Consider the following 14684-nt stretch of genomic DNA (forward strand, 5'->3'; position numbering starts at 1 on the left):
CAGAAAGGACCAACTTGAAAAATCATTTTATGATTCTTTCTCCTATTGTGACTTAAGGCTATGGTTAAGCATACTAAAATGTTCTGATAGCCAAGAAATTTCCACAACTAACCTTTAGGAAAATAAACTTAGGATCCTGGAAAGCTGTTCATTTTACATTTCAAGTTTTGTATTTTCAAGTCACCCTTTTTGGAAACACACTGTCATTAAAATTCTAGCTTTCCTTTATATATCTCACCACTTAACCACTGATTAATGATCTAATTTTTGTCTCTTTCAACCTTGTGGACTTGAGGCCTAAATATCTCATCTATAAAAAGAATTCTCCATTTATAGACTTAGTTATACTAAATTTCAAGTTGACATTTCCACTTATAGATAGATATTCTACTTTAAAATCTGTTTCAATTTTTCTCCCATGAAAGATTTAATACTTGTCTATTTTCTGCTAAACGTTTTCAGCGAAATACTTATAAAGAGAAATATGGCAAGATCAAAGAATAAAACCTGTCAAATTTAAAAACACAGACGACACAGACCACGTAATACAGACCATCTGTAGAGTGAGCACAGCAGCGCAGTGCGGACAGGACAGTGGGAGGGGCCTGTGTCTAAGAACCTGCACTTGGTTAAGATGACTTTCTTCTGTTTTACTGAGGGTGAATAACAATGCAAAGGATGTCCTCAAGTTCAAGGATATAGTGCGTGGTTGAGAAAAATAAATTACTTAACTGAAATGCTGGGTTGGATAAAGCACTAGCTGGAAATAAGATTGCTGGGAAAAATATCAATAACCTCAAATATGCAGATGACACCACATTTATGGCAGAAAGTGAAGAACTAAAGAGCCTCTTGATGAAAGTGAAAGAGGACAGTGAAAGAGCTGGCTTAAAACTCAACATTCAGAAAACTAAGACCATGGCATCTGGTCCCATCACTTCATGGCAAATAGATGGGGAAACAATGGAAACAGTGACAGACTTTATTTTGGGGGGCTCCAAAATCACTGCAGATGGTGACTGCAGCCACAAAATTAAAAGACGCTTGCTCCTTGGAAGAAAAGCTATGACCAACCTAGACAGCATACTAAAAAGCAGAAACATTACTTTGCCAACAAAGATCCGTCTCGTCAAAGCTATGGTTTTTCCAGAAGTCATGTATGGATGTGAGAGTTGGACTATAAGGAAAGCTGAGCACTGAAGAATTGATGCTTTTAAACTGTGGTGTTGAGAAGACTCTTGAGAGTCCCTTGGACTGCAAGGAGATCCAACCAGTCCATCCTAAAGGAAACCAGTCTTGAATATTCATTGGAAGGACTGATGCTGAAGCTGAAACTCCAATACTCTGGCCGCCTGATGCGAAGAACTGACTCATTTGAAAAGACCCTGATACTGGGAATGATTGAAGGTGGGAGCAAAAGGGGATGATAGAGGATGAGATGGTTGGACGGCATTCACTGACTCAATGGACATGAGTTTGAGTAAGCTCTGGGAGTTGGTGATGGACAGGGAAGCCTGGCGTTCTGTGGTTCATGGGGTTGCAAAGAGTCAGACACAATTGAATGACTGAACTGATACTGAAATAAATAAAAACATAAAGGAGTGGCAGAAATAATGTTATTATCAGCCAAAAAATAAGAGATGAACATTAAAATGTTACTTGTCAATGCTCAATAGCATTAAAAAAAAATAAAACAAATGATGCTCTTCGTACTATTAAGTAATACTTAAGCTTTTTTTAAAAACTAAAATGAAAGTAGAAAAGTAAAACTACTTAAAAAAAAAAAACAGAGAAAATTAACTTAAAAAATTTTAATTCATTGACTTTCTCTTACCCTTAATTTAGCACTTTAGGATGGTAGGCCTGAGTAACTTAGGATCACACACAATCTGGCCAAAAACATCAACTTAATCAAAAGTTTTTGATATATTTTAATTTTTTTAAAGCTTTTTGTCATTACTGCCTTAACTGAAGTCACATGTTCCATTTACTACTGCTCTTGCCTGACATGGAAAAGTGAAATATTTTCTATGTATATGTTGGCTGTTCCTTATGTTATCTTCAGGTGGGATCATCTCGTGAGGTTATTTTTTTTCTGACACTTTTAGTAATTATATTGAATTCTATTGGATATAATACTGAATTTCATTTATAATAATAAACCATATTTTTTAAAGTAATAAACATCATAATAAAGCTTTTATAGCAACGACTGAGAGAAAAATTAATGATCTAATTACCTACAAAGAGCTTCCATGGTCTGTGGGGCCAGTTCTCCATAAACAATGTTTAAAAAAAATGCTTGTAAATTATCTGTCAAGGTTGCAAGAATAACTGAATAGAAGACAACATCATATTAACATGCAAACACAATGGGGCCACCCACTGGAACTGAAAGTAGGAAGCCTCAGGATATGACTGTTAGCACCAAGGATCATTTTATGCAAATTCCTTCAGTTCAATCTGTTACCAACCAACTCTAAAAATTATACCAGAACCAACTGAACCACTTGGATATAGATAAAACTGGATTACAGTTGATCCCTGAACATCAAGGGTTTGAATTGCAATGGTCTACCGACATGCAGATTTTGTTCAATAGTAAATACTACGGTACTTAGTAAATACTAAGTACTAGTAAATAGTAAATACTACACAATCCATAGTTGGTTGACTCCACTGAAGTAGCAGGAATGATAAGGAGGAACAATGAAAATGTTATAAATTATACGTGGATTTTTTTTACTGCAGGGAGTGTAGGTGCCCCAAACCCCCAAGCTGTTTAAAGGTCAACTGTACTTCATTTTACCATGTTTCAATTGGAGCAGTAAGGGAAGCCACACACAAAAAAAACATGGTTGGTGATCCCTACAATGACAGTAGAGATATCACATTTTGGCACATTCTCTAAAATTCTTCCGTCAGTGACAGTTAAAAATATACTAAAGTCTTATTCCTTGGATATCAATTAGCATACATACCTACTAGCTAAATATGTGTAGTTAACTTTAAAACATTAATGTAGAGAATTAAGATTACGATTCAGTCATGCAGTTATTATTTTAAATACGTGCAATCATCTATCTCAAATAGAGTAATTTTAAACTTTCACAGTCTAGAAACTTTAGAAAGTAAATCAATATTTTTCTTTTATAGTTTAAGCACTTAACATCCTCCAATCATTTTCTAATGGTTCAACTTAATTTCACACTAGCTAACAGTATATAAATGATACCTGGAGTGAGTGATCACAGAAGAGGAAATTGACCAATTTGAAATAATTATTAATATACTTAAAAGTATACATAATTTAACTCATAAAGTGGCACATAGATTTCTTAAAAAGTCTTACAAAATCTGCCTGCATTCTGTACATGTAGCAATGATAGGAGAGCCATTTTTTAATAGATGTAATACTTTTTTCTGATTTAAATTCATAAGAAAGTTTCAAAATTTCACTTTAAAATTTTACAGTAAATTACTATTCAGTCAATTCAATACTTATAGTCAAGTACTGTATAATTAGTTATCTGAAACAAAATCATGAAGGTTTACAGAAGTGATTATCACTTACCAGCTGCTCTGATTTTACCCCATACAACTGGATGGTCTTTGCCACATTTTTTGATACAGCTAATGTGAGGTTTGAATCAACAGCAGCTACGTTTAGTTCACTGAAGAAAACAAAAACGGCCTTTACCATTACAGTTTATCAACAAGACAAGTATATGAACTTAAACCCACTAAACAACAAGGTGATTCTTTTTATAGATTTCCCTGGTTGCCTCCAAGAATTGATCAGATTATTTCATTTTCCCTCCTAAATTCAGCATTAAGAAAAAGTGCCCTGAGATGGCTTGGTTAAAGACCAGTTTCTCATTAATAAAAGAATGTCATGTGTGGGTTCAGGCTGTGATTAAGAAGAGTAAATTGTGTACAGATTTTTCAAGTAGCACTCTTGTTCATACTGATAAGTACAATTAGAGACACTGCATATCACAGACATCTGCAAGGAAATGACAGCTCTTGAATGGAAATGATGACCTTGGAAGGACATAGGCTAAAAATATAAATTACACGATATATCAAGATACTAAATTTCTGTAGAAATTATGCCAATTCACGTTATTTTGATAGCGTAGCCTTTTTATATCAAAAGCACAACAAGGATTTAAGTGGAAATTTAAAAAATCTAGATTCCTAAAGTATTTCTTTGCCATGCTTATTTTCAATTTTTTACACTGGATTATTTGGGACACTTCTGCTGACTGCTCCAAAAAAAGTAATTATAAAGAGCATGTAAAGTATACCAGCAGTTAAAAACAGCATGAAAATGCATATACAAGTAGAAAGCAAGAAAAGTAATTATTGTCTCTGAAGTAGCGGAAAGAATCTTGGTATTTCACAGATTCCCTTTATGAAGAAAGCAAAAGACTTTAACATTAGTGCTTACTATGTGCATCAAAAATGCCCCTTCATTTAACAGTGAGACATAATCTTATTAACCCTGGTATTCACATTCTATTGAACAGTGGCATAAGTATGGTTTTTTTTCTTTTTTTTTTTTTTTCATTTATTAGTTGGAGGCTAATTACTTTACAATATTGTAGTGGGTTTTGTCATACATTGACATGAATCAGCCATGGTTTTACATGTATTCCCCATCCCGATCCCCACTCCCACCTCCCTCTCTACCCGATCCCTCTGGGTCTTCCCAGTGCACCAGGCCCGAGCACTTGTCTCATGCATCCAACCTGGGCTGGTGATCTGTTTCACCCTAGATAATATACATGTTTCGATGCTGTTTTCTCGAAACATCCCACCCTCGCCTTCTCCCACAGAGTCCAAAAGTCTGTTCTGTACATCTGTGTCTCTTTTTCTGTTCTGCATATAGGGTTATCATTACCATCATTCAAGTCCCACCTTACAACTGATCACAGTGTGGTCAAGTTGCACAGGGGAAAAGGAGTTACTTCTTTAATATTTTCATAAAGGTCAGAGATCAAGATGAATTCATGACTGGTTTGATCACAACTATACTAAACAAATAATGGAGACAAAATCAGGGTTTAACAATCCAAAGTCAGGCCTTTGAAAGTCAAAGTAACCGTAGAGAGATTTAGGATCAAGATTCTGGGCTCTCTAAACACTGTATACATAGGAGATATGCTTCTGCAAATTATACCTGTGGCTTTCTAGTCTTACTCTCACATGCCTCAGAATCATTATCTGATGTATAATCTAAAAGAATTTAGACTTCTATACCCTGGTCCTATATGGCCTAACAACTAGTTTTACTCATAAAATGTTCACCTATAAATGTAGAGACTTACTGTTATGACAACTTATATACTATGACAGGAACCGAGAGTCTCAATTGCAGACTGGGTCACCTGGGTGACCATAACATGTCTAAAGACAACAGTATAACTACATTGTCTGCAAGCATTCAGGTGGCACCTCTGCTAGGATATCTTTCCTTTTAAGAGTTTTAAAAGCTGTCACATTCAACTTAGAAAGCTTAAAATAGCAAACACGAGTAGACTAATCAGGATTATGATACTTGTACACCATGATGTACCTTCTGCATTTAAGATTAAAAAAAAAAAAATTACTCTCCACGTTTTAGCTTCTCAACCTGTAAAATCAATTTTATATTTACTGTCCTACATAATACCAGAAATTTACTATGGCATAAAGAATTAGGTTGGTTTACTCTGCATCCTTGACAAGATAAAGAACAATCATAACTGACTATTTTTAGACTGTATTTAAATGGTTTTATTAACTGGAATCTCAAGTACTTAGGACATGTGCACTCATTCACTGCAAAACTCTTGATTTAATTGCTGGACTAATAACTTGAACAACCGAAGATAAATTTAAAATGTATTGCCATTGGACATCACTAACAAATGTGGTGGGCATTTTATGGCATGCCATTATATAAAAACACATACCTTGCTATAGTTTTAATGATACCTTCAAGTTCATCAGCAGAAGGAGGATTACGACCACCAGGGGGGAAAACCAAGTTGATAGGATCAAAGAGTCGAGATAATGATTTTGATAGATACGCAGCCTCGTAGGGTTGTAGTGAGTCTTTCAAAGCCTTTTCTGGACTGTGGAGACAAAGTTTATTAAAAAATGACTTAAATTATACAAGACTAAACACTATGGTATCTATCAGGTTGTAAATACCTTTCTTAACAATATATCCTCCATAAGACTCAAGAAAAAGGGAGATATATATGTACTTATAACTGATTCACATTGTTGTACAACAGAAACCAACACATTGTAAATTATCCTCCAATTAAAAATAAAAATAAATTAAAAACACATCTCCTCTACAGAAGGTAACTTTATATGGACAAAAGAAAATTTTGTTTAAAAATGTATAAAAAAAGGTATAAATACATTTATATACATTTGATAGTTAAAAGTTTATTAACAATTAAACATTTTAATTTATACATAATTCCTGGGTATAAATGTAAAATAATATGCCCCAGTACGACTGTAGCAAGTTTGTCACTTGAAACTATAAGAGTAACACTGTAAAATCTTATTAATTCTAATGGGGCCATGTCTTCACTTAGCATGTTTCTACACAACGTACAAAAGAGGCAAGTCTGCAAAGACTGGCTCCCACCAGTTCAACCCTTTTCACACATAGATGCACTCTCATAAGCTCAGCATCTGAGAGGGAAGTATACAAATGTAGGTTTTTATTAGCCTTCTGATACCAAAACTGATAACTAACAAGAATGAGGATAAAATAAAAAGTGTTTGTACAAGTCCCACAAAATCACAAAAAATCTCCCAACTGGAGTTCTTACTTTTATAACATTCTTCACAAACTAAAATTTATCCTACTAAACATTTCTTTCTCCCCCAGATCTCCAATGTTTTCAGTTATTTTTGTTGATTTTCATTTAGTTGTTCAATTATTGGACCTTATATTTTACCTCTGAAAATTATCAAATGTCTATAACCATATAATTAACTCTGTGTATTCTCATATCACCCCTGATTATGATCCTTCTACTAACCTTTCCATTATCTTAAAAAAAAAAAAAAAAACACACACACAAATCTCCCTAAATTCATCTTAAATGTTCATCTCGAAAACATCAGACCTGCTCCTTTGGTATCAGAAACTTGGCTTTCTCCTTTTCCACCCTTGTTGGTCAAATGACAAGACCTAGAGGTCAGAACGCTCTTGGCTCCTACATCATAATTCCACAGTTATCTCTCAACACTTTCTCATTCATTGTAAGTATTTCAGTCAACACATAGTTCCTGAGAATCCTATGTACCAGCCCTTGTTAAGTGCTATGAAGTAAGAGATGAAATTTGCTTTACAGCCCAGTGAAGAAATGTGCAGGTGGAGTGCTAACTATAATAATTTTTATAATAGATTATGAAAGAGCTCAGTAGGAACAGGGAAGAACTAGTGCCTAAATCTGTCTGAGTCAATCCTCTACTGAGGTCCACATCAGCTATTTAAACATCTTCCCTAATTCTGCTCTGATCATTTACTGCCCTTAAGAAGCCTCTTCCTTCTTCCGCAGAAATTTCTGCACTAAATTATAAGTACTGACATTCTTCTTGTTCTCCAAGGATTCGCCCAAAAGGTCCTACAGTTTTACTCCAGAAACAAAGCTGCCAGGGCCTAGGTGGCTATCTGCCAGCAGTGGATCTGTGAGTGGCCACACAGGAGAAGCAGCTCTATGCTCTGTTTGAGAGGCTGGCTGAGAGGGAGAGCAAGGCCAAGGCCTGTGGTTGCTGCAGGAAACCAACCCACTGGCACAGAGATGTGACAGAAGAACAATGTGACAGGGTCCAGCCTCATGTGGAAGCAGAAGCCGAGCCTCACCCTAGCCCTGCTACCAAGGCAGCCTGCCTCCCCTGCTCCCTACCCTATTCCACCCTGATAGTTTTGGAAAAACTGAAGAACTAGGCATGGGGGGGTGTAGGATCCTTGGTGATTATGTCAAAACAGACAGCTTTTCTAAAACTTATCCTGTGCTTGCATGTGTGCTAAATCACTTCAGTTGTGTCAGACTCTTTGTGACCCTATGGACTGTAGCCCACCAGGCTCCTCTGTCCATGGGATTCTCCGGGCAAGAACAACAGAGTGGGCTGCCACTCCTTCCTCCAGGGGATCATCCCGACCCAGGGATCAAACCCGTGTCTCCTGCATTTCAGGAGGATTCTTAACCACTGAGCCACCCAAGAAGCCCGTCCTGTACTAGACATCTACTTTTATTTTAGCTTTATTATCGAGTTTCCATATTGGAGTCATCATTTTGAACTGCTCCACCTCTAAGGTCTCCAAGCTTGAAGACAACTTTCCATACCTCCACTTGCCCCTACCCCTTTCCCTCCTACAAATTCTCTTTAATGTGTACAATTTGCCAGGTACTTTCTGGAAGTGAGGAATGTAGCAATGAAGCTACAAAAATTTCCTGCCCTCTTAAAGAGACGACACACAAAAGAAGAAATAAAACTTTTAAATGACTTAATTGTGGAATATAACGAAGAGTAATAAATTTTAAGAGAAGAAGGAAGCAAAGAAGCCAGACAGCAGTTTTTATCCAACTTTAGACAGCATGAGGCAAGGCAAGGCTTCCTGGGAAGATATGAGGAAAAAGGAGGGAGCAAGTTACATAGATTTCCAGAGTAGGCACTTTTATGAGGAGAGAAGAAGTACAAAGGCCCTGAGAGGGGACTTATACCTGGCTGAGTTTGCGAAAGAGTGAGAGGAGCAGAACACTTAAGTGACAGGAGAACAGTACAAAACGAGGTCTAAGAGCAAACAGATGGAACAAAACATGCTGGGTTTTGTGTATCAATAAAAGTGCTAGATTTTACTCAAAAGAAAGTGCTCTTTGACTGACTGTGATCAGTGCTGTGAAATGCTTTCCTGTGCTCATCCTCCATCAGCCCAGCATTTCAAGGTGCTCTCACGAGCATCCTGATTTTTCTAATTTACCTTCCTTTCAAAACTGTAAGAAATATCTCATTTAGACGGTCTCTGTACCTGCTGCTAAGCTGCCCAAGCATTCCAGAGAAAAAGGAAATTGTTTCTATTGAACACTGATACAAACCCCTTGATTTCAAGAGACCTGAAGCTCAAGGTATTAAAACCCTTCTTTGCAGTCCTTCAATTTCTATAGCGGACCATTTGTTTCTACACGAAGACCAAAACTACTGCAATGATCTTTGTCAACTTGATACCAGCTTTTCTTTTTCTTTTGTAATTTCATTTACATCTGATTTTCTTCTTATCCCAAAGAAAAAGTAGATTTATTCCTTTGTTGATATCAAAACCTCTCAGATGAATTGAACCTACCTCCTCCTTTCCTATTCTTTTTTAGAAAACTGTTTTATCAAGATTTACATTCAATTCAACCATTTAAAGTGTATAATTTGATGGTTTTCAGTATATTCATGGGTATGTGCCACCATCACCACACTCAAACCTAGAACATTTTTATCATCCTCAAAAGAAACCTCAAACCCTTCAGCTTTAAAACCTTTACCCTCCTCACCCCATTCCTAGCTCTAGGTAACCACCAATAGGCTTTATATCTCTAGAGATTTGCTGTTCTTGATTTTCATATGGATAGGATCATACAGTATATGCATTTGTATCTGGCCTTTTTCACTTAACATAACTTTTTCAAAGTTCAGGCATGCTGTAACAAGTGTTAGTACTTCACTCCTGTTTATGGCTGAATAGTATTCCACTGTGTGGCTATATCACATTTGGTTATCCATTTGTCTGCTGATGGACATTTGGCTTGTTTCTATCTTTTGGTAACTATGAATACTGCTATAAACATTCATTAAAAATTGTGTGTGAACATACTTTAAAAAATTCACTTCATGTGCCTTGTTTTTATTGTGATAACATACATAACACATGAGTACTGTGCACAGTAAGGAAGCACCCCCACATTGACCTCATTTGTCTGACACCTGGCTTCAGCTCACTGGCAGCGGAGAGCAGCATGAGGAATGCTGCGGTGCTCTTCTTAGGCAGAACGCCCTCTGGCTGGGAATGGTGGGAGAGGGAGCCCTTGGTTCTTGGCTGCCCCAATTTGGAGCAGAGATTGTGCCTTGCTGAGCTGGGAAGAGGAAGGGAGGAAACAACTGTCCTGGTTTTAGTATCACAGACTCTAATGAAATTCTTTCTACCAAATTTTAACTTTTTTGCATTGATGATTTTTCACTTACTGTTTGCTTTTAAAATCGTTTCCAGAGGCATTGAGTTGTTTGGTTTTTGTTGTAATAGTTTTCACCAGATTCACTGGGGATGGGTCAGCAGAGTGGGGAGTGCTGTCGTCCCAGAAGTCAATCTCCTCCCATTCTGCCTTTCATCAATTCTAATAATGCTCTTGTATCCACCATTCCACACTTAGGCCTTGAACCACCTTATTTTGCTATAGCAAGAGGTCAATTCTCAGTCCTAAGCTTCTTCAGCTTTTCAACAGCATGTTACACAGTTAACCATTCTTCCTCTGACTTAGATGAACTCATTCCTTAGAGTTTCACACAACTTTGAGTTGTCCTCCTATCTTACCATTTTTTTTCTGTCTCAGTCCTGCAGGCTGCCAATCCTCCAATAAAGTTATAAATTCTGGAGTGCATACGTTGGGCCAAAGTTCCCTTTTCTCTTTACATATATCTTCCCTATAGAATCTCCTCCAGACTCGTGATTTTTAAAGATCTGCATAGTGATGATTCTCAAATATGCATTTCTAGTCCTGATTCACAGTCAACTACCTTTTCAAAAAGTCTATAACATCTCCATTTGCATCTTTGATTCAACAGTTTCAAAAGAAAAACGTTTGTTTAACACTACTTCATGAGACAATGGCTTCCAATCTTTGGTCTCCTCCCAACTTGTCCACACATATCCTTGATTCTTCTTTTCCTCTCAAATCCAATTCTACTAGCAAGTATATCTTGAATCAATCTGACCAGTTCTCACCACCCATCCACTCATCTTGTTTTAGGCCATTGTCATTTCTTGTCTGGATAAACAAAATCGCTTCCATTTCCCACTTCTCCTTCCCTGTGCTGATGCTTTCCCTAGTCGTCCACATTGAAGCCCTACTGTTAATTTTAAAGTGTTTATCAGTTCATATCATTCCTCTGTTTAAAAGCAATGGTTTCTACTGTTTTGAATAAACTCCAAATCCCATACCATAATGAATGAAGTCTTACATGATCTTACACTTTCCTCCCTCTTTGAGCCAATTTCATAGCCCCAACTCTCCCTCTTTCACTGTGTTCCAGCTTTCCATTCCTCAACATCTCCATCTTAGTTTTCTCAAAGACTCTACATCTGCTGTTCTCTCCGCCTGCAGAAATCTTACTCCAAATCTTCCACGGCTGATTTCTTACTGAAGTCTTGAGTCAAAGTTATCTTCTCATAGAGGTCTTTCCTCACCACCTCATATAAGGCGCTCTATCATGTTGTCTTGTCTTTTTTTTTTGGTGGGGGCGGGGGGGGGGGGGCGTGAGGGGGCATGGTTGTAGGACCTTAGTTCCCCAACCAGGGATTATAGCCAGGCTCCAGCAGTGAAAGCACTGAGTCACAACAACTGGACCATCAGGGAATTCCCTTGTTTTATTTCTTCATAACAAGAACAGCTCTCGAATTCAGCATGAATACTTAAAAGATGAAAAATGCTAACCTGGTTATTTGTGCCTTGATTCTACTCAGATTCTTCCAAGATCTTGTTCATTACCTCTTGCTCTCTCCACTGGCTACTTCTATCTATAAACACTCTCAGTTTTCCCTCTATAATAAAAAAAAAAACAAAAAAACCTTCCTTTGGCTCAGCTACCCTGGTCAAATTTATGTTTGACTCTTTGCCTCACTCCTCAAAAGAATATAGAAAACATAATTGTTCCTTACTATTCTCATTATTTTTTGGTTTCTTATGGTACAGGTCACAACTCCTCTTCCACATCAACTACTTTACTGAAGTTAGTCTCCAAAATGTGACAATGATATCCCACTAGTCAAAATAAAAGGTTTTTTTCATTCTCATTTTTTTCTCTACATTGAATTTACTGTCTTTCCTCTACCCCCATGAGTAACATATGCTCATTTTAAATAGAAGCAGGAATACAAAATAAAAACTCTACCTATTGGAGATAAAGCATCACTGCTTTTTGCTATGTATGTTTCCAGCGCTTTTCACTACAAGCATATGAATTTAAAAATAAAACTAAGCCAGGGATAGAATGATACTATATATTTTACTTCATATACTTAAAAAAAAAAAAAACCTTAATATACTGGACTGGCCAAAAAGCATGTTCGGGTTTACTTCATGTTTAATGTTAAAGAGTAACTGAAGAAACAAAGTCCCTTCTATCACTTCAGCCTACTCTTACGCCACTTACTCTACCAGTCAAAACTTATACAATCTGTATTTTACCAGTCAGAACTTCTTACTACAGTGGATACAATTCAACTATAAGTATTCAGGAAAAAAAAAAAGTTGAAACAAACATTAAAAAAGCACTCATAAATCTATCATTTTTCTTAGAAGGTAGGTGATAAGAATCTAAGTCAATCTCATCACAATAAATGAATCAAGTGTTTCAAGGAAGTGTGCAAACCAATCAATTGATTTGGTACTTATAAAGAAATATGAAAACAGTACTTCTTTTCAATTTAGGAGGAAAGCTGGCAGGTTTAAACTTACTGAGTTGGTACATTGTTTTCCAATGTGGCTTATAAATATCACTACATATACGATACTTCATGACTCATCTAAGAGACTTTCAGGTTTAATTTTGACAGTACTTAGTTTTTGCCCACCAGACTGAGAACCTATCCCAGCATGAGATTTGTTTCCACTATAGTTCCTGAACATACCAATTCATGCCAGTGGCCCATCAATAATGATGCTATATAATTACAAATATAGTATCAACTGAAGGACATTGACTACACATGCTCATCTCTTAGCTTCTATTCACCTTACTTGGTGATATCCTTTAAGACAAATTCTCAGTAGGAATCAGGCTGCTCAACTAAGGATAAAAGTTCAATTCCTTAAGTTAAAAGTGTTATGAAATCTTTTAGGTAAATAAATAAATGATAATCATTACAAATATTGAGAAAGATTAACATTTCCCCAATTTCTAACTTGTAATAAAAATTAAGGAAAAAATCCTTAACATGCCAACAAACAGATTTGATTACACAAACATACTCATAATCTGGCTTTTTTGGTATGAATACATCTTGTATATCATCTTCCATGTGTTGTAAGTCAGCATAGAGGTCTGCAGTTCCACTTGAATTAAAATTTCCTTGAATATTTTGGCTGTATTGTTGAAGACGCTTCCATAAGTCATTATAAAGCCGCAATAATTTTGGGTATTCTCCTTCAAATGCCTGTTTCAAAAACATAGAAGCTGCCAAGCAAAACAAGAAAATGGATTAGATAAATGATAAAACAATAAAATGTAGCAAATAAAGTTTCTTTTGTACATGAAAACGGTGCTACAAATAGCCTATACTGCAGGACAAAACAAAGGTGTGTTTTAATAAGGCTTTTCAAAATAATGCTGGTAACAGCAATTTTCCTCCCAGACTATTTACTGCATTTGATATATGTACCATTTATTGGGTTGGCCACAAAGTTCCTTTGGTTTTTGAAACTTAATCTATAAGAAACCAACACATTGATGAATAAAGTTGAAGACTTTAATTTTTTCTTTGAAAAACTGATAAAATATATAGAAAATCAGGAAGCATAAAAAAACCCGACCACCACCCATGATTTACTTAAATTGACATTTATAGAATACTTCATCCAAAACAGCAAAGTAGCCACTGTTTTCAAGTACACATGAAATATTTACCAAAAATGACAACTGTTGATGCCATGAAATCATCTGAATAAATCTGAAAGGTTTCAAATCATACAAAGTATGAAAACCAAAATAGTTTTAGATAAGAAATCATAACAGAAAGATATATTTAAATGATCCTGGATAAAAATCCAAAAGTAGAATTGTTACATCAGTTCTATATTTAATTCTATATTTAATTTTCTGAGAAACCTCCATACTGTTCTTCATAGTGACTGCATCAGTTTATTATATTCCCACTAAGAAGGTACAAAGTTTCCCTTTTCACTACAATCTCACCAGCACTTATTATTTCTTTTCAATACTAGTCATTCTAACAGGTGTGAGATGATATCTAACTGTGTTTTTTATCTGCATTTTGCTGATGATTAGTTATGCTAAGCATCTTTTCATATACTGTTGGGCTTCTATATGTTGTCTATAGAAAAATGTCTACTTAGATCCTCTCCATTTTGTTTTACTGGATATTCTGTTTTTTTGCTACTGAGTTGTATGAGTTCTATATATATTTTGGATACTAACCCCTTATCAGGTATGTAATTTTCAAATATTTTTTCCCATTTAGTAGGCTGTCCTCTCATTTTGTTGATGGTTTCCTTTGATATATAGAGGTTTTTTGTTTGATATAGTCCCACTTGTTTAATTTTCCTTTTGTTGCCTTTGCTTTTGAAGTCAAATTTGAAAAATCATAATGAAATATGACTATATTCCTGTTAGACTGGCTAAAATTACAAAAATCAAATGTTGGTGAGTACAGAGATACTAAAACT

At 35.9% G+C, this 14684-nt stretch overlaps 1 protein-coding gene across 1 annotated transcript in view; it reads right to left on the reverse strand.

Moving 5' to 3' along the window:
• Nucleotides 1-14684, reverse strand: part of COG5 (component of oligomeric golgi complex 5) — a 269120-nt gene that overhangs the window by 60275 nt on the left and 194161 nt on the right. The window contains exons 12-14 of the mRNA XM_043871704.1: nt 13251-13455; nt 5961-6122; nt 3575-3674 (exon numbers count right to left, since the gene is read on the reverse strand). Of these exons, the coding sequence (XP_043727639.1) occupies nt 3575-3674; nt 5961-6122; nt 13251-13455 (467 nt within the window). The remainder of the gene's footprint in view (nt 1-3574; nt 3675-5960; nt 6123-13250; nt 13456-14684) is intronic.

This window comes from Cervus elaphus, chromosome 18 (assembly GCF_910594005.1).
Source record: "Cervus elaphus chromosome 18, mCerEla1.1, whole genome shotgun sequence".
In the NCBI taxonomy this organism is placed as follows: Eukaryota; Metazoa; Chordata; class Mammalia; order Artiodactyla; family Cervidae; genus Cervus; species Cervus elaphus.